This window comes from Harpia harpyja, chromosome 4 (assembly GCF_026419915.1).
Source record: "Harpia harpyja isolate bHarHar1 chromosome 4, bHarHar1 primary haplotype, whole genome shotgun sequence".
NCBI classification, from domain to species: Eukaryota; Metazoa; Chordata; class Aves; order Accipitriformes; family Accipitridae; genus Harpia; species Harpia harpyja.
Genome location: NC_068943.1, coordinates 6,545,907 through 6,568,087, shown reverse-complemented (window position 1 = coordinate 6,568,087; position 22,181 = coordinate 6,545,907). Strand labels below are relative to the sequence as shown.

Sequence of the window (22,181 nt, the reverse complement as noted above, 5' to 3'; positions counted from 1 at the left end):
AGAAAAAAAAGAAGGAAGATATTCCATATGCAGGCAATTGTTTGGTAGGAAAACTACAGCTCTTGTGATTTCAGAGATGATCTGTGCTAAATAAATTTGTGTACAGAAGTTACCAGCAAGCGCTTTCATTTTCATAACGGCACGAGATGCGGCCATGATGTCTTAATTCAGTATGTAAGTCAATCCCTTGAGAAGTCCTGCAAATTTTGGGAAAGACACTATAACTTCTGCTATTTATATCCAGAAATTAGGTAGCGTAAGTTTAAAAAAAATCCAGAAGGGAAGAAAGGGGACAGAGAGACCTGCAGAAATAAATAAAATAATCATCAGCAAAGGAATCTGAAGGAAACACCTTCTTTGAGGTTTCATAATAAACTAATAGTGAATCTTTTGTATATCAATTGCAGGAACAGCTTTTTCTATCTTGAGAGGTTTCACAAGGTGTCACGAACTTCATATTTGGAGCAGCAAGAAATCAGGAAAGATCCGAATGAGATGATTTAAATTGTCAGAGTACGGAAAATACTAATGTTCACAAAACTGTCTTCCTCCTCAGTACAAGTGAAAGTAAATGCACTAAGAAAGCAATGCTTGTCAAGCTTGGTGTGTAAGCCCTTAGCAGCAATATTCTCCATAAAACTTGTTTCTTAAATTCAGGGCAATAGCTAAGCTACTTGCTGCCAGATCTCTTAGCCAGAACCAGCACTACTGTGTTGGTGCAATGAAGCTGGTTTGAATGAAAAAGAATTAGATTATTTAAAATACTATTCCTAATAATGCATACTTAATATATTATTACTTTTCTCCACATAACATTTCATCTATATAGTTTCACTTAAAAAGCTTCAAGCAATGAGCTACTAGCATTGCATAGGTTAGAAAGAAATCTCTGTATCATTCAAATAATGTTACCATATAATACATAAAATCTATTTTCCTTCATTTAGTAATCCTTGTCACAACAAATATTTTGAAATCAACACTTCATATTCATCAGTTTTCCAATCCTCATCAAGTTATCGAAAGCTTCTGTTGTATACTGCCCCTTCTCCCCATATGCCTTTTCATAACTTTTTGAATTTGTTGAAAAAGAAAAATTCTGTACATTTTTCTTAGACAGATTCCATTTTGTCTCCCTTTGACAGGTTTTAAAACTAAGAGAAATAATAATTTAAAAAATTATATAATTATAACTCAATAATTAAAATTAATAAACTGGTTTTTAACATTTAAACATTTGACTTGCTCAAAGTTCATTTTTCATTACTTTCGTGCTTAAAATGAAAATAAAGAATTCATTAATTGCAGAATATTGGTATGGTAACAATACTCTCCATTACTCTGCATACTGAGAAAAAAAAAAGACAACTGTTTTCACAAAGTACAAAACAATGTAAACAGAGGTTTATCCCTTCCCCTTACTTCTAAACAGTATCACAATGCAGCGAGTTAAAATAATGATCTATATGTAACTACAGATATACTCTGGAAGAACTATCTAGATGGGCTGATTGTCTATTTTGATTATTTCTTCTATATTTTCCTCCTTGACATTTGAAGTCACATGAAAAATACAGTATTTCAAGACTTATAAACAAACACCTTCACATACTTCCCTATACAAATTCCAGTATATGCATGTGCCTATCTAGTATATGCATATACCAGATAAGCATATTTTCCTATAAGAAAACATCATTTTATTTCCTCAATTAGTTTCACTTACCTTAAGGTGCTTCAATACTATACACGTGCTAGGAATTATTCTCAAATTTTCTTTTGTTTTCATTTATCCTTTTCAATAGTGCATCTTTACAATTACTTGATAGGAATTCTCAGTGCTGACATACAGCAAAGCAATTCAAATTACGTTCTTTCAATAGAACTACTCTTACAACTATGATTTGACAAGCAACACATTTGAGAAGACAGAGTGTTAGATTTGAAAGTACTGCATCTGGACCTATCAAAAAACTTACCGTGCATCACTGGTAGACTTGGTTTAGATTCTTCAAGATGCTCTACAGTAGTGTTCACTAAAGTGGCATAAAAGTAAAAAATAATGTAAATCTATTATAGTAAACAATAACAGACATATACAGATTCTTACATGTAGCAATATTTAATCATATTTATAAATTATGTCATTTTTGGCTTTAACAGGGAAAAAATTAAACAAACCATTTACAAAGTAAAAAAATGGTCCTTCACAACATAAAACTATGTCTTTATCTATGCTTAACATTTTAAATACTTCTAGAATCAGGAAAAGAAACTAGAAATTAAATCATCACTGAACTGGAATGTGATCATGCTGTCTTTGTGTCCCAGAGAAGATGACTTGGCCCAAACCTACTTAATCAAGCCTAGCCTGATCGAGGCATGTATTCCCCAAAGAGGATCTGCTGCATCCACACTTCATATCAATTAGCACAAACCTTATCTATATCATGTATAGAGTGTAGCTTTGGAGTGAATTATCACTTCAGTTCTACATTCCTCAGATCAGCTTGGGGCCTAGAAGCAAATTCGCTTCTGTGCCATGGTCTTATACTTGCCTGTGCTTCAGCGTGGCTGAATATGACCAGCTCCAGTTGAAAAGCCATACAGCCATACTATTACTATGCTCTCCTGAAACTAACCCACTGCCTACTGTTAGATTCAGTTCAAGCAAACGTTTTGCTAATAGAGAAAGATGGTTTCCAAACTGGGATTAGAATTAATTCAGCTGTCATCTATTGCAATAAACTTATTTCAACTGCAGCATCAACTATATGGGTGTTTGTGGTACAGGACTACATCCTAAAACACTATTATCAGGTTTAGCTATTTGTAATGGACTTCAGATGTTAAAGCATTGCACAGACAAAAACATGAGAGTTCTTAAAATTCTCTGAACGTCTGTATCTCAACTGAAAAATTGATCAAGTTTGTCTACTCTTTCAGTATCTTCTCTTTTGTGAGTTCTGCAGCCTAAGGACAGTCAAGCATAAAGAAACAATTAAAATTACATTTCATAAAGCAAAGCCAAAGGTTGTTTACATAATACAAAATAGAGTTGTGCTGTGGTTTAACCCCAGCCAGCAACTAAGCACCACACAGCCGCTCACTCACTTCCCCCCCCCCAGCTGAAACCAGGACAAGTTGCTGTATTTCACATCTCTTCACTACTCAAGCGATCAGCTTTGTACATTAGAAGTCCTTACAGCTGCAAAACATGAACTTCGCAATTCATGGCATGGAAACAGGTAGGTACCCTGTGAAACACAAATAAATTGCCAGTACTGATTTGATTTCAATATTCAGTTAGTAAAGTTGATGTCTATACTTCTTAATGAATTGTAACATTTGTTTCAGCCAAGCTGCTGAAATTAGAAACAAAATCTGCTTTTTCTTACAGTTTGTACTTACCATCATATGGTTTAATGCTTGCAACTGATCTTGTGGACAATTCTTTTATCTAAAAGAGAAAAGACAGATACATGAATAGTTACAAAAGTAAGCGATCAATATCTAGAAATGAACATTTAGTACATAATACCTAGTTTCAGTACTATTCCATAACAGAAATTATTGTATGATTTGGGGATAAAAATACTACTTTTGTGGAATTCTATTCTACTGCTTAGTGTGTATTTCATTCATGCTTAATGAATGCTGAAGACTTATTTCTGTTTGTTGTCTTATGTGAACTCATGCTTTGTACACCCTGTTATTACAAGCTATAAAGTGAAATGAGAGTGGGGTTATGGGCCACTTCAGCACTTCCAGTTTCAATACTTTCTGCTTCAGCAATTCACGTTCATTTTGCAAGTCTAGCTCCACTCCAGGAAAACTCTTAATTACACGTTGATTTTAAATGTATGAACAGTTCTCCTGTCTGCTCTACAGTTTTGTCTCTTTGACACCCAAGACATGCACTGAACAAAACTGAGAGCATAGAGGAAACAAGCTGGCTGTAATTCGATCTAAAGGAAACGGGAAAGTTGTGAACCCTGTATCATTAAAACAATGTTCTGCACTCCAATTCCCCAAGCAGAAGCTAAACCCAAACCATACAGACACACAGTCAATGTCAGCTGGAGCTGGCACAAGATATTGGACCCCGGTCCTCTTTTATTTATCAGTTTGGTTATAGCCAGTAGTGCCTCAATACATTGTCCATTCACTTTGGACTCTACAAAAGTGTTAGCTATTTCTCAAGCCCTTCCAGCTTCTAGGGATTGAGAATGTAGATCTTCACAATTGTATTTCACAAACACCAAACTCGGATCCCTCCGAACCTATTTTACATCTGTTGTCACACTGTTTTGTTTTAAAAGGTCACTTTAATCCTAGAGAAATTTCTTGCAGTAAGTCCTCTATTGCCCCAGCTATCATATTTGTTAAGGTGGATATGTAAAAGCTATTCTTTGTCTTTCCAATTCTTTAAGCTCTTAAGTATAGGTTTCACATTAATCTCAAAAAAATGTGTAAAATCAGATGTTGATTTGTAAAGAACACACCATGTAATAGAGGAATAGGTTGTAAGGACTGCATAATCATGCCATTGTCTAAACTCCAGACCACCCAGATCTTCACCCACCCATCACCTCAAAAAATCTACAGTTATGTTTGAACAAAAGCATATTTTTAAGAAAAAACAATTAATTTCCAAACAAATAATTTCACAGAATCATAGACTATCTTAGGTTGGAAGGTACCCATAAGGATCATTGAGTCCAACTCCCTGCTCCTTGCAGGACTACCTAAAACTAAACTATATGACTTAAGAGCATCGTCCAGATGCTCCTTGAACTCTGACAGGCTTGGTGCTGTGTCCACTTCCCTGGGGAGCCTGTTCCAGTGGCCGACCACCCTCTCAGTGAAGAACCTTTTCCTAATGTCCAATCTGAACTTCCCCTGACACAGCTTCATTCCATTTCCTTGTGTCCTACAGCCGGTCACCAGCAAGAAGAGATCAGCACCTCCCCAACTGCTACCCCCCCTTAAGGAAGTTGTAGACTGTGACAAGGTCACCCCTCGGCCTTCTCTTCTCCAAGATGAACAAGCCAAGTGACCTCAGCTGCTCCCTCTAAGTCTTGCCTTTGAGACCTTTCACCATCTTGGTCGCCCTCCTCTGGACACACTCTAATAGTCTGATGTCCTTCTTATACTGAGGCACCCAAAACTGCACATAGTACTCGAGGTGAGGCCGCACCAGTGCGGTGTGGAGTGGGACAATCACCTCCCTCGACCGGCTAGCTAGGCTGTGCTTGATGCACCCCAGGACATGGTTGGCCCTTTTGGCTACCAGGGCACACCATTGACTCGTATTCAACTTGCCATCAACCCAGACCCCCAGATCTCTTTCCCCAAGGCTGCTCTCCAGCCTCTCGTCACGCTATTTGTACATATAACTAGGACTACCCTGTCCCAAGTGGAGACTCTGACACTTGCTCTTGTTAAATTTCATATGGTAATAATTTAATTAATTATTCTCACAGTGATAAATACGATACTTTATTTTTAGTGTGAGAAGTCATGTATTTTCAGATTTCAAACACTAAATCTCATTACGATTATTTTGTGGCAGATTAAATCCTGTTCACTATCAGAAATTTTTCATCTGTAGCGACCTTTGGTGACTGCAACCCAGTAATCTTTTAACTTTAACTTATTAAAAACATTTGGTTTATTCAGCCTTTCCTTCTCAGTTGTGTTTTAATTCCTGGTTTACATTCTTGTGTCTCTTCTCCAGATCTATTCTTATTTATCAACATAATTTCCAAAACGTAACCAAAATACTACAGCAAGATTATGACCAATTGGGAATATTAAATATACAACCAGAGAGATATCAAAGACCAAATGCTAGTAAAATGTTTCTCTGTGTCCTATGCTCTCTGAAACACAGAGTGCTTCACAAAACAGACCTGCTTCTTCTGAGTAATAATCAGATCATTCTGCTCCTGAAGCCTCTGCCCTAATTCTTCTATCCTCCTCTTGTAGAAGGTGTTATTTTTATTCAGGTCTTCTCTCAGTGATGATTTAAGCTTCTCAATCTGTGACAGTAGCTAGAAAGCAATCAGAAGAAAAGTAACTTCATATTAATAGTATATAAAATATTTTAATGCTATAAAGTTTAAACAAGCAAGTGTCATGCTTAAATATTTTTAACATTTTGTTCAGCAAAAACTTAATGTCTCCTGTGATTTCATTGGGACTTGCATACATTACAAAACAGTTGTCTGGATCATTTTTCATTTATACAAGGAAGACTACCTAAATCTCAATACAAAGAAAGCGACATACAAACACATTCCTGAGATTGCCTAAAAATAAGATTGCAGGACAAAGCATACAACGCTATAAAAATGTTTTGGTTATAGTGTCAAATAATGATATTTTAAGGAGATGAGAGGTGAATTTGCATGATAAATCTAATATATTAGCTCTGAATGTACAAGAAAGGGAACAATATTTTAGGTGCACCAACCCAAAAGTAATACTTACGTTACTCCTCCCTTATTCTATTCTTGCATTGTATGTGGGTGTATCATTAACTACATCCTTTTTGGGGAACGTTCCATGGTTCCTCCCCACTGCTTTCTTGCCAGAGGAGGAGAAGCATTGGTCAGACCACTATGATCTGCTCAGTTCTTACATGGTCACGCAGATGAAAGGAAAATGAAAGGAAAAGAAGCAAGAGAAACAAAGCAGGAAAGAGATTAAAAAGAAATGCAGACATAAAAAAAATCTGAGGAATAAAGCCTTGTATAGTAAAATATATAAACTGATGCAAAATAAAATGCCATGGTGTTTTTTTCCTGGAAAGGCTGAACAGATCCTGCGTTAGAAAGCTAGAACAGAAAAAGCAGCAAAGAAATGAGAGAAAAGAGAAAAAAAGATTGAGACATATGCCATAGGTCCATGGTAGCAGAAGGTACGGGATAGATGAAAGCTACACGTCAGCAAGTTATACCTCAACTCTCCAGCATATCTGCATAACACAGAAAAACACTGTGTAACACAAGGCTCACAGAATTAGTTGTAAGATCTTCAAAAGAGAAATACAGTTTCAGGTGCCTGCCAGATTCTTAAATGAAAAATTCCATTTCAACCCTGGCCTTAACTGAAACGTCAAGATCCTATCATACCAGAAATAGAGAGATAATAAATACATCTAAGAGGACACACTCTAATAAACTCTTGATTATCTAGGCTTTCTAATCCAACAGATGTATTACAGCTTATCAGGAACTACTGAATGGGTAAGAAAATAAGAAAAAAAGTCTCCTTTTAGTTTAAGTGGTTTGCTGTGCCACTTACCAGGGACTTTTCTGTCTCATGGTCATGATGAAGGGCTTGTATTCTAGACGTCCACTTACTTTCCTGCATAGAGGAAATCAATATTAATTCCTGTTGACAACACTTTAACATTTAGTTTGATATATGCAGCTTTATTTTTCTAAATAAAGCATAAATACTGGAAAGATTATTGACATTAAACTTGAGTAACCCCATATTTAAGACCTAGAACAGTCATCAGCACGTTTTATACATCCGAGTGTGGTTTTCTTAGCAATCATTCTAGAAACTACGCATTTGCTCCTTGATTTGTATACATAGTGACTGTGAGTGAGAAATACACAAGTACTTTGACACATCTCTGTGTATTAACAATAAGAGTTGTAAGAGCAGGGTTTTTTTCCCCCCAAATAATGTCATTTCAAGCACTCATTAACAGTGTATTTTGTGTAACGATGATTAAAAAAGTATTAATATATGAGTTTTAGACCAAATGGAATTTTCTTTGATGAAATAAAAAGCATGAAGTAAAACTCACTAAGTTTTCCACATCTTTGAGCAGAAATGACTAAACTTCTGGATGATACCAGCAATGATGATACAAAAACCTTCACATCCCAAGAACCATGAAATATATAATGCGTGTCTCAAAGTATCAAAAAAAAAGGATTAAAAAGGTTTGTGGGTATTTCCAAAGGCCTCACAACTAATTTTATTTTTTTTTTTAACAGGAACAACCTGGATATGCAGGCAAATCTCAGAACAATAATGACCTTGGCCTCAGTGGCCCTTCCTAGCTCAGTCTTTCCTATAGGTGGGACTTTGGATTGTCCAACAGATTTGCACTAGCACCAGCATCTGTGCTCGTCAGATGATACAGTGCCGATACAGAAGTTGCACCTGACAAGCTCAAGTGCTTCATATGGCTCAAAAGCCACAGGTTGACATATCCTGTCAGAAAGTTTCTTAAGATTTTTTTTCATCTTGGAAAATGGAAAATTCCAATTTTTCCATAAGTGGCCTCACAGATCATCAGACATAAATGGCTTGTTAGAGCCTTCAGGAATTGAACTGCAATCATACCTGGTAAAGCTAAATATATTTAACAATAAAGAATAAGAGAAGATCAATAAATAAATAACAATTTATTTATAAAGGATAAGGGAAATAATTCCTTGATTTTCACTATAGAGATTGTACTAAATAGTAATAAATCTTCAAAAACAGCTATTGCAGACATTGAGAGGGATGAGAATTCTACTTACGAATTTAAAATCCTACTCAGAGATGTAAAAAAATGAAACGAACAGAAGTAGTCTGTCAAAAGCAATACATTAAGTTACAGTGTTACCTGTTTTTCAAGAAGTTTAACCACATTGTGATAATCCTGAGGACTCTGAGGTTTCTCTTCTGTAAATTCTTGGCTGTCTTTCAGCGTCCCTAAATTGGATTTTTGTTGCATATTGGATTTTTGTAATTCTAGCAGTTGCTAAAAGGAGGGGGGGGAAAAATGAAGACCTGAATGTGTATACAGACTTTGTTTTCTAAAACTGCATTTAAAACAAAATTTACTTTAAACATAACTACACGGATTGCATCAGATACTTCTCACATTCCTCATGAATTAAGCATTTATCAAATTCCATGTAATAATTAATATATACATCTAACATAAATATACCTTGCAAATATACACAAGAACTAGCAGCTACAAAATATAAGCTGCTCTGGTAATGCCTTACGTATTTGCTTTCTGACCCACCTACGCTTTTACAGTTCTCTTTCTAGTCAAAACTCTGGAAAGCATTTCCAGAGCATCTTCTGAAAATGTATGCAGTTCTGCTGTCAGGACTATAATGAAGAGGTTAGTCCCCATGCCAGTTATGAGAATATTAGTATAATGGGTGCCTAACAGACAGCAACAATAACAGTATCTACTAATCTATAAACAGGCACTCATAGGTTGAGGAATAAGAAAAAACTGACTTAGTTGCTGAACACATAATTCATTCATCCAAAACAATGCCATTAAAAAAAGAACTGAAATTATGTTAATAAAGTACCAGTATACAAAGATACAATTATGGCTATCATTCAACCATTGTTTTTAAAGTTTTGTAAGACGACCTCCAAGATAACATCACATTTCAAATATGTGAAGTTCACTACCATTTACTGTAAGGGACTCATGCCTTAAAATGTTGGAAAATTTAAATCACTTACATTTTCTAATGTTGAATTTCTTGAAGATAACTCCTTAAGCTCTTTCATAAACATCTGTTTCACTTTTTCTATTTCATCAGCCAATTTCTCTTTTTCCTCCTCTTTCCATTTGTGAAATGATTGTAGAATTTCTTCTTCTTTTGATTTTTGCTGTTCACATTCCTGAAATTATTTTTAAAACATTATTTGTTATTTTTCCCTACATGCAATACTAATTCAAACACCCAACCTATGTGTGGGAAGCAGTCACTTTCAGTGGCCAACACTGTGACATCAAAAAACATGAAAGAACACCAGTTTCTGAGGAATTCTGGGGTAGCAAACTATATATTTTGCTAGCAAAACAAGTACCCTTCAAGAAGTTTTTTTAATTCATTAGTTTTCATTGAATAACACATGAATGACCTTTCTTGGTCATATCAAAGGTCCACCTAGTTCAGCATCCTGTTTCTCACAGAGACCATAAGCGTATTGGTGAGAAAGGATAATACCAGGGCAAGCAAACATTCACGTTCCCCTTAATAGTCTCCAAGCTGCCAGTTGTTTTCAGCCAGAGGACTTCCTCAGCTTGATACAGTTTTGTAAACTTGGTAACCTTTGATACATTTCTCCCAATATACTTTTGCAGTAGTCTCTTGTGGCTGCATCAGCTTTTAGCAACTGCAACACCTTTTGCCAATGAGCTCCAGGGTCTACTACAAGTTGCAAGAAGATCCAAGTACTTTTTTTTTGTTTGAATCTGGCTCCTGCTAGGTTCATTTGATAGATGCTAGGTCCTGAACTGGAAAAGAGAGTGAATGATTGATACCTATTCATTCTATGTCACTCATGACTTCTCAGACACCAGTATCTCACCCTCCATCCCCACCAAGCTGTTGTCTCTTTCAGACTGATGACTCATGCTCAGTCATTCTAAATACAGACGGATCATCCTTGTAGCCCATCTCCATAACTTTTATAATTCTATCGTATCCTTTTTGAGGTGAAGGGACTAGACCTACACACAGTATTTAGGCTGTGGCTTGCACCGTGATTTTTCAGAATAATTTGTAATACTTGATTTTCTTTGCTGGCTGCTACTAACCACTGGGGTGACATTTCCCTGGAACTATGTATCACAACCTTAAGATCTTGCCCTTCAGTAATAACACTCAGCTCAGAAACCATCATTTTGTAGATTAATCTAGAATTATTTTTTCCCCATATACATTTACCCTACTTTATCTGTAAAATTACTTTTACCATTCCATTACCTAGTCACTCATTTTTGTACAGTCCTCCACTTGTTCAAAGTCCTTCACTTCACTGCCTAGAATATACTCACTTTTTAGGCAACCCCTACATCTTTCCATCACAGCATTCACTCTGAATTTGTTCTCTGACTAACTATAACACGCAATCATTGTAGACTTATGAAGAACAGGCTCTTCTGTATCCTTTCACCTCAAAGGAGTAGAAGGCACCAAGAACTGGAGGCATGACAGTTTTTATCCAAATTCCCTCCAGTAGTGGTTCTTCTAAAAAAACACAGGGGAAGGATCTCCTGCTCTTTCAATCAAAAGACAAGAAGATACCTGAATTGACAGCGGATGTCAGTCATGGCAGACAAACTGCACCAGTCACACTTCACACTTCTATCTTCCCTGACATCCCAGAAAAACACAGAAGCTTTGAAAGCTTCTTGTTGTGTAACACTGCAGGCTGTAGCTTCAGGACATTTCAGGCAGTCCCCTTGTAGTTAGGAGTCTCAGCTAAGACAAGTGACTTCAAAATAGGCCCCTAAGGCACCAAAAAAATCTATGCTGCGCAGTTATGAATACTCCAAGTTCCATCTCATAAGAAAAACATGCTTCAGGGCCAGGAGAAATATGTTATAGATGTACCTCTCAAAACTGAGGCATAGAACAAATGAGTAGAATACCTAGCAGATGTCCACATAGGGCCAAGGCTCATTATTCTGACCCTGCTTGCACTCCTAGGTGAAACTCTAACCACGCTCTTCATTTGGTCATCCAGTTACTTTTGAAAATGGAAAAAAAACAGGAAGCCAAATGATCTTGGGAGAGGGGAACAGGAGGACTGAAGAAAGGAGAGTCTGAAGCTGTGTTCAGGAAAAGAAACACTGCATATTTTACAGGAGACCAGCTTTTCCTCTGAAAACAAGGAAGAAAATAATTAATGATAGCAATGTTTTGTTGATTCCCTTTAAATTAAAAATGTAGTGTTTCTTTCCAAACTTAGTGGTTGGGTTTATGTTTGAACGTGCTCAAACTCCACAAAGAAGTTCTGAATGGTGGGTGGTATATTAAGACAAGGTTCTCACAGGTTATGTTAACAGGTGCAAACCGCTGCTTTTGAATGTGATACAGGGCAAACTGCAATACCAAGATCAACATCTAAATGAATCATTAGAAGTATCTTGTCTCTTATGCGAAGAATTTTCTCCTTCGTGAATCACAAAGCCCCCCCTCTTTAAAAAAAATTCCATCCCTATTTTGACAGAAAATTATCTGATTGTATTTATTTAAACAGAAGTGAAACCTGTGAGATGATGTGAAACAACCAAGCTTTTAAAAAAACAAAAACAGGTAACTTAGAGTCTCTTCTTTTTCTCTTTATGAGCTAGTAAGCACTACCACAAGACTCAATATCATCCTAAATAAAGCCTTGCATGTGATTACAAACAGATAATTACTGCTTTTAATTCATTCTGTTTTAAGCCTTTTTATTCACACAGCACTAGTTAAGATTACTTTCTGCTTTGGCTCTCTGGTCAACCAAATTCTAAGCATTTAAAGACCAACATGCAAGGTCTAGATTGCTTTGTTTCTTGTCAATCTCTCTTCCTTGACTGCTTTACACCTCTGCTAGACAGTAAAGTTGCTCACAGAAAAGAATAAATCTTACTCAGTTTATGAAGTCACATATAAAATCAGTCATATATAAGAAACATTTAATCATCAAAAAATATCATAATATTAAAAATAGCTTATATTTCACCACAGCAAGGCAATTTTACCTGCTCCAATAACAGGCCACACTTATGAACTGGGAAGTGCTAACAGAAGTGTTGTCTTAAGTATTCATTTAAAGTATGTCTAAAACAAAAGGAAGGAGAAAGTAGATGTTCAAAATTATGAGGGGGCGAGGGGGAGATAGGCTCTAATGCCCAAACACCAATGCTGCCAGGCACGCAAGCTGTTCTGTTCCAGTTAAAAAATGAGTGAACACCGTTCAAAGTACTAATTCTTTTGAGAGGTTCACATTATTTACTACATATTACCTTAGAAAACCTGACCATATTAGCCTGTTGTTCAGCCTCTAACTGGGACTTGGTGAGCTGCAACTGCTCCTTCAGTTTATCAATCTCATCCTGCAATTTGTCTGTCTTTGCTTTCCTCTTCTGTTCTGTTTGAAAGAAACACAGATTTTTAAAATGTTTGTTGTAATTTCTGGAAATGGGATACTGCAAATGTGTTTCTATACTGTTTCAATAACATCTTCATGAAGCGTAACTCTCGTAGACCACTTCCCCTTCCACTACCGTGATTCTCCAAAGACGCTTTTAAATACGTATGTTCTCTGGACTGCTAACATTATTCTCAAAGACTGAAAAATACCGATACTACTGAAATGTGAAATAGTTTATGAAATATTTACAAGAAAAAGTATTATATACTCCTAATTTCAAAGGAATCTAAGCAACACAGGCTCAAAAAAGGATGTATGAAGGACAAAGTGAACCTCAATTATTCAGTTTGGTTAAGTTTAATTTATTCTAAATAACTTTTGTAAGGAGTCCTTTTGCAATACAACTCACTATTTATCTGGAATGAGTCAGAGGGAATGTCACTGTAATAAAACATGTTAAAATATGCAAAAATTATAACAATCTTTAATTGTGAAACATTTTATCAATTTACTAAGGATTTACTAGCCCATCATCTGGGAATCTGAGCATAATGCAGAATATTATTTCAGAAATAACTGCATGGAGTATTTCCCTCACACAGCCATTTCAGACAAATTCTTTATATGATAATTAGTTCAACTGGTTCTGCAGCACCTTCCACTATGATTTTTATCAAGTGTAAAGTGCACAAGAGCTTCTTTCTTCTTCCAATATATTAACGTTTCCTCAGACGCTTAATCAGACCCTTCTCACTGTTCCTGCTGTTTTATTTGTCTGACAAGCTACAGTTCAGACCTTGCTAGATTCTTCCCACTCTTTCTCCTCCCAAATGCTCTTTTTTCCTAACTCATTTCTAATCACTGCCATTTGTCAATACTTGTTAGTCCTTAGCAATAAATCATAAGCATGCAGCCTAACAGGAAGGAGGGAATTTAGAGATGAACAAAACAAACTTTGAGAGCAATGTTTTTCAAACTAAACATTTTTCAGTTGAGAGACAAAAGTATATAAATTAGTGGTGTAGCAACCAAGATTATAATAGATACATGAATTTAAATTATTCTTGACAGTTTCTTTTTCTCACTATATTTTACAGTTAGTTTAGTTCAGGAGAGCCTGATCCTATTCAATCTGATTTCAGGCGAGTTGGATTATTTCTGTACTGATAATTCACATATATTCACAAAATTTGTTTTCCTTAGGCAACTTGTTCCTTTTACCCACAGCTTCACAACACACATACCTGAAGAGAAACGGTGCTCTGAACTCTGCTGCTGACTAAAGTATTCAATGAAAATGCTAGTTTGAAAAAGTACTGTAAATACGGCATACAATTTTTTGTTAATTATTTTTCAGAGACTAAAACATATGTTGCCCAATACATTTTGTCAGTCAGTGTTTCTTGCATTCACACAAATTGGTATCTGCCACCTAAAAATGGAATGTGAAAATCATTCTTCCCAGTTACACAAAAGCATGGACTGCACATCCTCACTATATTTACACTTTTCTAAACTATTTATCTTTTTTTTTTTTTATAACATTAAATTACATACCAATCTGAGATTCTTCCAAAGGATGACGCCTTTGCATGTGACTTTGTAAAAAGGAGTAGTTCATAAAAGCCTTTTCACAAAACTGACACTACAAAAACCAGATAAAAACATTTTAGTTATTATTAGTAACATCTGTTTGGTAAGTATAGTGGTTAAGGTTATTACGTTTTGTCCAGATGTCAAAAGTAGGTAACTTTAATAAAATTCCATTTCACAAGAATAGCAACTAAAACTCTCACAATGCCAAATTTCTGTAAAGTTATTATTTGTGTTATTTAATGTCTCTCATTGATGCTCATGGGCAAGACTCCCATTGTGCTAGCAGCATACAAACTCTGAACAAAAAAGACTCTGACCAAGTAAGTTTAAATTCAGATATAAACCACAGATAAGAGATGAATATAGGTAGGTAGAAAAGTATAAGGAGAAAGTAAGACAACACTATTCAGCAAAATACACACCAGCTCCAGCCAAGCAGCAGCTCAGGTATTCTTAAGACTTATGTCACAGCAAAAGAGAGCACCATACAGTCAGAAAAAAAACCAATAAAGATGGGTTTGAATATACATAAGCAAGTTGTAAGATGACAATACTAGAAGGACCACAGATATGTAAAAAGGTCAGACATTTCAACCAAAATAAGGTAATACACAATTTTGCAAGAAAAGGTACATACATACATTACTGTGCTACCTAGCATGCTTCTGAAGTGTAAAACTGTTTAAATTACTGTTCCTATAATTTACTTATTATTTTTTCATTTGAATTTTAAGTTATATTTTAAGTCAAACTGGGATCCTACCCATTTTAAAAGATATTTTTCTTCACCTTCAAAGCACATTCAACTTATGTTCAGAGTATTAAAAACAGCTGGGTAGTACAAGGACAGAAACTACATCCACAGATTTTGCAACATACCGGTAAGACTGTGAATCAAAGCTCCTAATCACTTTAGGTAGGGTTGCTTGTTACCTCTTTCTTATACTTTTTTTTTTTCTCAAATAAATATACTTTAACAAGCCACAAATACTCAGCTGAGTCCTTTTTTCTCATCAGTGTGATATGACTGTAAAAGACTGACTTAAAAGATTAAAGACCTTGTCACATAATCAAATTCCCAGATTTCATCTAATATTTAAAATACTGCCACTGATATGTCAGGTAGGCTATTAAACATGGGTATCTTTCAGCAAACACTAAAGCCATGAATTATTAAGACAAATTTTGTTGGACAAATGCAAAAAAGTGCTAACATAAAACCAAAGTAAGGAGATAGAGTATGGTAGCAAACCGTTGCTGCCAACCAAGAGGGAGCTTACAGTGTAACAGATTGCACATGATTTATGAAATGAAATTGGCTGTGAAATAATGTTATCCATTCAAGCACAAACTTCATGTCAGTTTGACTTGCTGGTAGTGGAAGAAAGCTCCTACTGCAGGAGACAGGATTAACACAGGCAATATTTACGTTTTGAATTATGTAACATTATTCTTGCAACTACTTCACAGTGTTAGACACAACGTGCACTTTATGCCTTCATTGTGCATGAGAAAGTAAGATTAAAAATTATTATTTAAAATTAAGCTTGTATTACTCAGATAAAAGTATTGACCAACGAGTCTTAAATTTGTAGGTACCAGTACCATTTTATAGTAGTGTGGTTGAGCTTAATTGGTGGTAGGTTAAAGGCATTAAATCTGAATTCCAAAGCATGGTTACATCAGACATAAAGTATGCCTACACTAAAAAAGGCAAGTAACTACTTACAGGCGTGTTTGCTAAACTGCCAAAACTTAAAGGGGATGAAACCTGAACTACCCTCTCAGGAACACCAGCAAAACCCTTATTAGCTGGCACTGCAGATCAGCCAAGATCATGGTACAGATAAATAATACAAAATTACTGTTTACTGATCACACTGCTGCCCTGCATTTACAAACCCTAGGAAGAGTTTATCTCTGGCATTCACACAGAATCCTGAAAACAGTGTAGGAACTGCAGGAACTGTTCAACATCACTCCCTGACCTCACTTTTCCCATGGGAACCTAAATAATTTCTAGAGACAAGAATTTACTACCAGAGAGGAAAAAAGAGGGGAGGCAGACGTTTACTTTATATGAAATTAAACTAGAAATGGGAAATGGCTTTCCATTTCTGCTTTACTGTAAATGCCACTGAACAGAAGATTAGTAATGAGCCAAGTTTACTACCATGTTCTTCAGCTTCCACTGAGACAGTTGTATCCTACAAATATTTCAGGAAAACTTGGTAACATTTAACTGGCAGTCACGGTATGAGAATTACTTAAGTTTACACATAAAATTATGCATGCAATCAGTTTTCTTTTGCAACACAGGACAGACAAACTGCTCTGTAAATTGCATAAATGCTTTTTAAAATGATACAACATTAGCAGCTTGTCCTTAAGACTAACACTCAAATGAATGCATTGAGACAAGGTTCCCATGAAGTCTACTATATGTATAGCTCCGCTCTTGGGGCATAAGGTATCTTCTCCCTTACAGAAACACTTGAGCCAACTTAGCTGATGTCTTAAAAAATTAAACTTTGCCGGCCTGCTGAAATGGGTATTATACTGTGGCATAAGATTGTACTTACTATAAGAAAACTCGCATTGGTTCTGTACTGCAACTGTTCCATTATTAAGGAGAATTTTAACAATCAGGACTGCTAGTATCCCAAGAATTAAAAAAAAAAGAAAAAAAGAAAAAAAAGAAAACTATAACTTTAAACATTAGACACAAAGAGCTAGCCTGAAATCATGTCAAGTCTGTGTCCACTATACTCTCTAGACTTCAGACTACATTTGAAGCTGCAGCCCGCATTCCTGAGACCTGTTGCAAAATGCTGAAGCTGAAAAATACTTAAATCAAACTATCACGCCCAGAACACAAAAACCCCTCCCCCCAAAACAGTGCCATGACACAGAGAGTCAGAACAGCAATGTACTAAGGCTCTTAGGGAAGACCCTTAAGGAACAGATTGTTGTGGAGTTAGGGATGAGCTACCCCACTGAGGCTGTTTACTGTCATGCTTGAGTCACTTCTGAGTCACACACACAAGCAGAAACTTTGTGCCTGGAGAATGTTACTGCAGGAAAGTGACAGCTCGCAGACAGGTAGGTTACTGCTTAGCACCAGTTCTGATGTACTTGTCCTGTGTGTTTTCTGACCATGTAGCTGAGAGGCAAGGGAAGACAGCAACAGAAAGTAGTAACACGTTTATCACAGGTTTTGTGCACGTGTGTATCTGACACTTCAGATGCGTCACAAGCGAATCCAAGAATAAAGAGCTCTTGTTAGTAAAAAGAGGATTTGTTAAAGACGATGTAGCACTCTCCCAAACGTCTGCGAAACACAGATGGGAAGCGGAGCGCCTGCCAGCGATGCACTCCCTTTTTGCAGGGTCACCGGTCCCTGCAGCTCCAGCCTCTCGCCCAGCAAGCGACTGTGCCCCAGCAGAGCGGGGGCTCTGCTGCTCTGCGGGAACCTTGCTCTGCCGCCCGTCCCTGGCGGGCTGGGACCTGGCAGGGTGCGGGGGACAGGGCCTCCGCGACTTCTCCTCTCACCTGGTGGTAGCTGGCTCGGGCCTCCAGCATCATCTGCTGGGTGCTGATCATCTTCTTCCTCCGCCGGCACTCCTCCTTGAGCCCCTTGATCTCCTGCGAGCGCTGGGCCACCTCCTTGCCCAGCTGGTCGCGCTGGGCCTGGGCCGCCCGCAGGGCCTCCTCCAGGCTGCCGAGCTGGGCGCTGAGGTACTCCTGGGAGTGCAGCAGGTACTCGGTGCAGAGCTGGGCCAGGCGCAGCAGCTTGAGCAGCAGCGGGTCGGCGGGGCCCTGGCAGTGGGGGCAGCGCTCCCGCTCGGCGCTGCAGAAGGTGACGTGCTCCAGGTGCTCCTGCAGGGCCGCCACGTCCCCCTCCCGCGACACCCGGCCCACGTCCACGGCGCTCAGCCGCCGCCAGTCCGGGCCCTCATGGCGGCCGCGGAACTGGAAGGCGGGAAACGCCGCCGGCCCCGCGCCGGCCCCGGCTCCGCCCGCCGCCGGCGGGTAGTAGGCGCGCTCGGTGAAGGGCTGCGGGAGAGAGACGCGGCTCAGCGCCGGGCCGCCACGCACAACACCCCCCCCCGCCCCCCGCCCTGCCCGCCGCTCACCATGGCCGGGCTCCGTCCCGCAGGCTCCGCTCGGCACCGGCGTCCTCCGCGTCGCTATGGCAGCCGCGGCCTGCCGGGGCGGGAGGCGGGAGTGAGGCCCGGCCGCGCCGCCCCGGGCCCGCCCCGCCGCCCTCCGAGCGGCCGGCCCCGGCAGCGCCCCCTCCGCCCGGCCCGCCGCGGCGGCGCCCCGGGAGAGGCGGCGGGCTGGCGGGCGCCGCGCCGCCCGGGCAGGGCGGCACCCGTGTCCCACGGCGGGGACTCGGCTCCGTGCTCGGCACGAATCCCGCCCACGTCCACGTCCCCCCGTCTCCGTCCCTCAGCGCCTCCGCGTTCCCCTGGCAGCGTCACGCCAATTAGCCCTCTCCCGCGGGTCCCAGTGCGCGTGTACCTACGCATCCTCTACCGTCCTCACACGTTACCCACCTCAACGAACATCTCCTCGGCTACGCTGCTACGCATACGGACCCTCGCCACAGCTACGCAGCGTACGTCTTCTCTCTCCGCGTTCCCCTCACTTCACCGCAGAAGTCTATACATGGCACCCTATAGACCCATTTCACTCCACTGCGTCAACGTGCCCCCCCACCCGCCACCCTGCCTGTCCCTCCTCCGTGCTGCTCCTGACTCACGAACCCTTCTCACTCTACCACGACAGCACTCTCCTCTACCCCCGCGCTGTTTTACGTCCTTCTCCAGCCTCACCTACTCATCTCCCAGACGTGGTGACAGCTGTCACCCCCCACCATCAGCACACCGTACGTATGCCATTTCTCTCTGCACATCTGCTTCACGCTGCTGCACCCTCCCGTGCCTCAGCTGGTAGCTCCACGCAATCTCTCCAGTGCAGCTCCATACCCTCCCAACACCTGCACACCAACCTCCTGCCAGGCGTTTTCACACACCTTCCTCACCCTAACGCAGTCATACACCCTTCGCACGCCGCTTCCAGATGCTCTCCTCGCTCATCACACCAGCACACCTCCACCTGGTATCACCATGCACCAGACCACCTCTTACAACCAGGTAACCGTACAACCTCACCATGTCTGCCTGTCATTCCTGCCTCACTTCACCGATCCCAAACGCTTCATCCCCATGAAGCACCTCACAGCCTGTGTACGTCACCTACTTCACCATGCATGCCCAAATACTTTTCTTCACGGCAACCAATAACCGCGGCCTATCTCCCTGCCCCACCACAATTCCCAGTACTCCCCAGCTCGGTGTGTCCCATTTCCCTGCTCCTGCTCAGTTGCTTCAAACTCTGGCCCCAGGCAGGTGCATCCTTCCCTCCATCATACAAAACTACACTATTTCCTCACTCATCCTTACTACTCCTCTCCAAAAACCTGCTCTTCCTGTTACTATTTCTTAATATTTCAGTCCCCTACGCTGCCTCTGCCTTACCGCCATCTTCCATGTTTATACCTACCCGGCTTTTCAGTCCCTTCTACACACGCTTCAGTTTCTCATCCTCCTGGTCACTCACAGATACATACCTCTCCAAGAACATTCACACAATATATACTTGATCATACACTCTGTTCCTCTTGTAGGCACCTCTACATTGTATATCATAGACTCACAGAAATGCTGTTCACAAGGGACCTCTGGTGATCATCGAGTCCAACTTTCTGCTCAAAGCAGGGCTATCACCAACACTAGTTCACATCACCTGTGGCTTTTGTGCAGCTCTAAGATGAACAGCCTATGACCTCTCTGGGCAACCTGTTGCACGGCTGTGCTCTCCTCCTGGTGAAAACATTTTTCCCAGTATCTCACCAAGTATCTGCTGTTACCCAGAAAAAATTGATTCTGACATATTTGTGACTATTCTCAAAGTAACTGTAGGGCACTATTAGAGTGCCCCTTTGCCTTCTCTTCAACACACTAAACAAGCCCAGCCCCCTCAACCTCTTCTTGTAGATCCTGTGCTGTAGACTCCTAACCATCTTGTCAGGCCTCCTCTGTCTGCTTTCAGTTTCTTCACATTCTTAATATTAAGGCTCCCCCTTAATATTTTCCTCCATTCATCTCCTAGGAACTTGCAATGAACCTCACCTCTCGCCTGCATTTTTAACGTTGCCCTTTCCAGTATAAGTGGTAACATGTCTACCACTAATCACAACACATGTCTACTTCCATGCAAATACCAATGTTGTTATATGCACTTATGCAAGGACCGCATCCTTCACAAATTACGAGCTCTCAGTTTTATGTAGGTTTTTATGTTGGTTGTTGTGCCGAAAAGCTTGTTTGCTTTTCCCACATATATGAATTGATATAACAAAATACACCAGATCTTCCTACAAACCTGGCCTCATTTAATTTCCCTCATATTAGCAGACATAGGTAGAATAGAATAGAACAGAACAGACTATTTCAGTTGGAAGGGACCCACAACGATCATCTAGTCCAGCTGCCTGACCAATTCAGGGCTGACCGAAAGTTAAAGCATGTTACTAAGGGCATTGTCCAAATGCCTCCTAAACACTGACAGGCTTGGGGCATCGACCACCTCTCCAGGAAGCCTGTTCCAGTATTTGACCACCCTCTCAGTAAAGAAATGCTTCTTCATGCCCAGTCTAGACCTCCCCTGGAGCAGCTGTGAACCATTCCCATGTGTCCTATCACTGGGTACCAGGGAGAAGAGCTCAGCACCTCCCTCTCCACGTCCCCTCCTCAGGAAGCTGCAGAGAGCAATGAGGTCGCCCCTCAGCCTCCTCTTCTCCAAACTAGACAAGCCCAAAGTCCTTAGCCGCTCCTCACAGGACATTCCTTCCAGCCCTGTCACCAGCTTTGTTGTCCTCCTCTGGACACATTCGAGTACCTCAACATCCTTCTTAAATTGTGGCACATAGCAGACTCACACTCCAAAAAGATGGACCTCTGACAGGGAGAAATGGGGGTCTGGCACTGAACAGCCACAGCAGAGGTGTCTTCCTGCAGTTAGCACACTCAGCGTGCACCCCAAAATCATGACCGTGGGACACACCTCTGCTTCACAGCACAGACCCAAGCACTTCCTCCAGCCCTCAGCTACCAAACCCCTACCCCAGACAGTGTCAGAGAGACCCAGATCAGTCTCACATCACTCACTTCAGCAACCCAGGGTCCAACTCTTACCAGCCTCTCCCGTTCTCCACACCCGCATCTACTCCCGCACAAAGGGAAAGCTGGAGGAAATTCCTGTCTTTTCACACCCACAGAGAACCACAACTTCTCCCTTACTTTATCCACATATGGGAAAGTTACACCCTTCTGTCTTCCCTACTTCCGTAAAAAGGTTGAAAATCAACCTTTCGAAGAACGTATCTAGGCCCAGCACAAGGTTTCACTGATCTACAAAATTAATTTCAATGTGTTGGAAGCTTCAACAGAGAAGTTAAAAACATGAACACAGGACAGTGAGCCCTCCTGCCTGTTGGCTCGAGCCACCCTGGAAGGCAATCTTCCAAAATACTTGGCACTACAACTTGCTTTTTGGATCTTTAACCTTAAACTTACTGGCCACACGTTACAGCA

At 40.1% G+C, this 22,181-nt stretch overlaps 1 protein-coding gene across 2 annotated transcripts in view; it reads right to left on the bottom strand.

Moving 5' to 3' along the window:
- The window catches only part of DZIP1 (DAZ interacting zinc finger protein 1), a 37,381-nt gene extending 18,613 nt beyond the window's left edge, over positions 1 to 18,768 (bottom strand). For both annotated transcript variants that reach the window (XM_052785766.1, XM_052785767.1), the window contains exons 1-10: positions 18,657 to 18,768; positions 18,073 to 18,576; positions 14,482 to 14,569; positions 12,797 to 12,921; positions 9,514 to 9,675; positions 8,642 to 8,779; positions 7,312 to 7,374; positions 5,916 to 6,056; positions 3,412 to 3,460; positions 1,980 to 2,036 (exon numbers count right to left, since the gene is read on the bottom strand). In XM_052785766.1, the coding sequence (XP_052641726.1) occupies positions 1,980 to 2,036; positions 3,412 to 3,460; positions 5,916 to 6,056; positions 7,312 to 7,374; positions 8,642 to 8,779; positions 9,514 to 9,675; positions 12,797 to 12,921; positions 14,482 to 14,569; positions 18,073 to 18,576; positions 18,657 to 18,659 (1,330 nt within the window). In that variant the 5' untranslated portion in view covers positions 18,660 to 18,768. The remainder of the gene's footprint in view (positions 1 to 1,979; positions 2,037 to 3,411; positions 3,461 to 5,915; positions 6,057 to 7,311; positions 7,375 to 8,641; positions 8,780 to 9,513; positions 9,676 to 12,796; positions 12,922 to 14,481; positions 14,570 to 18,072; positions 18,577 to 18,656) is intronic.
- Between the last annotated feature and the right edge of the window lie 3,413 nt (positions 18,769 to 22,181).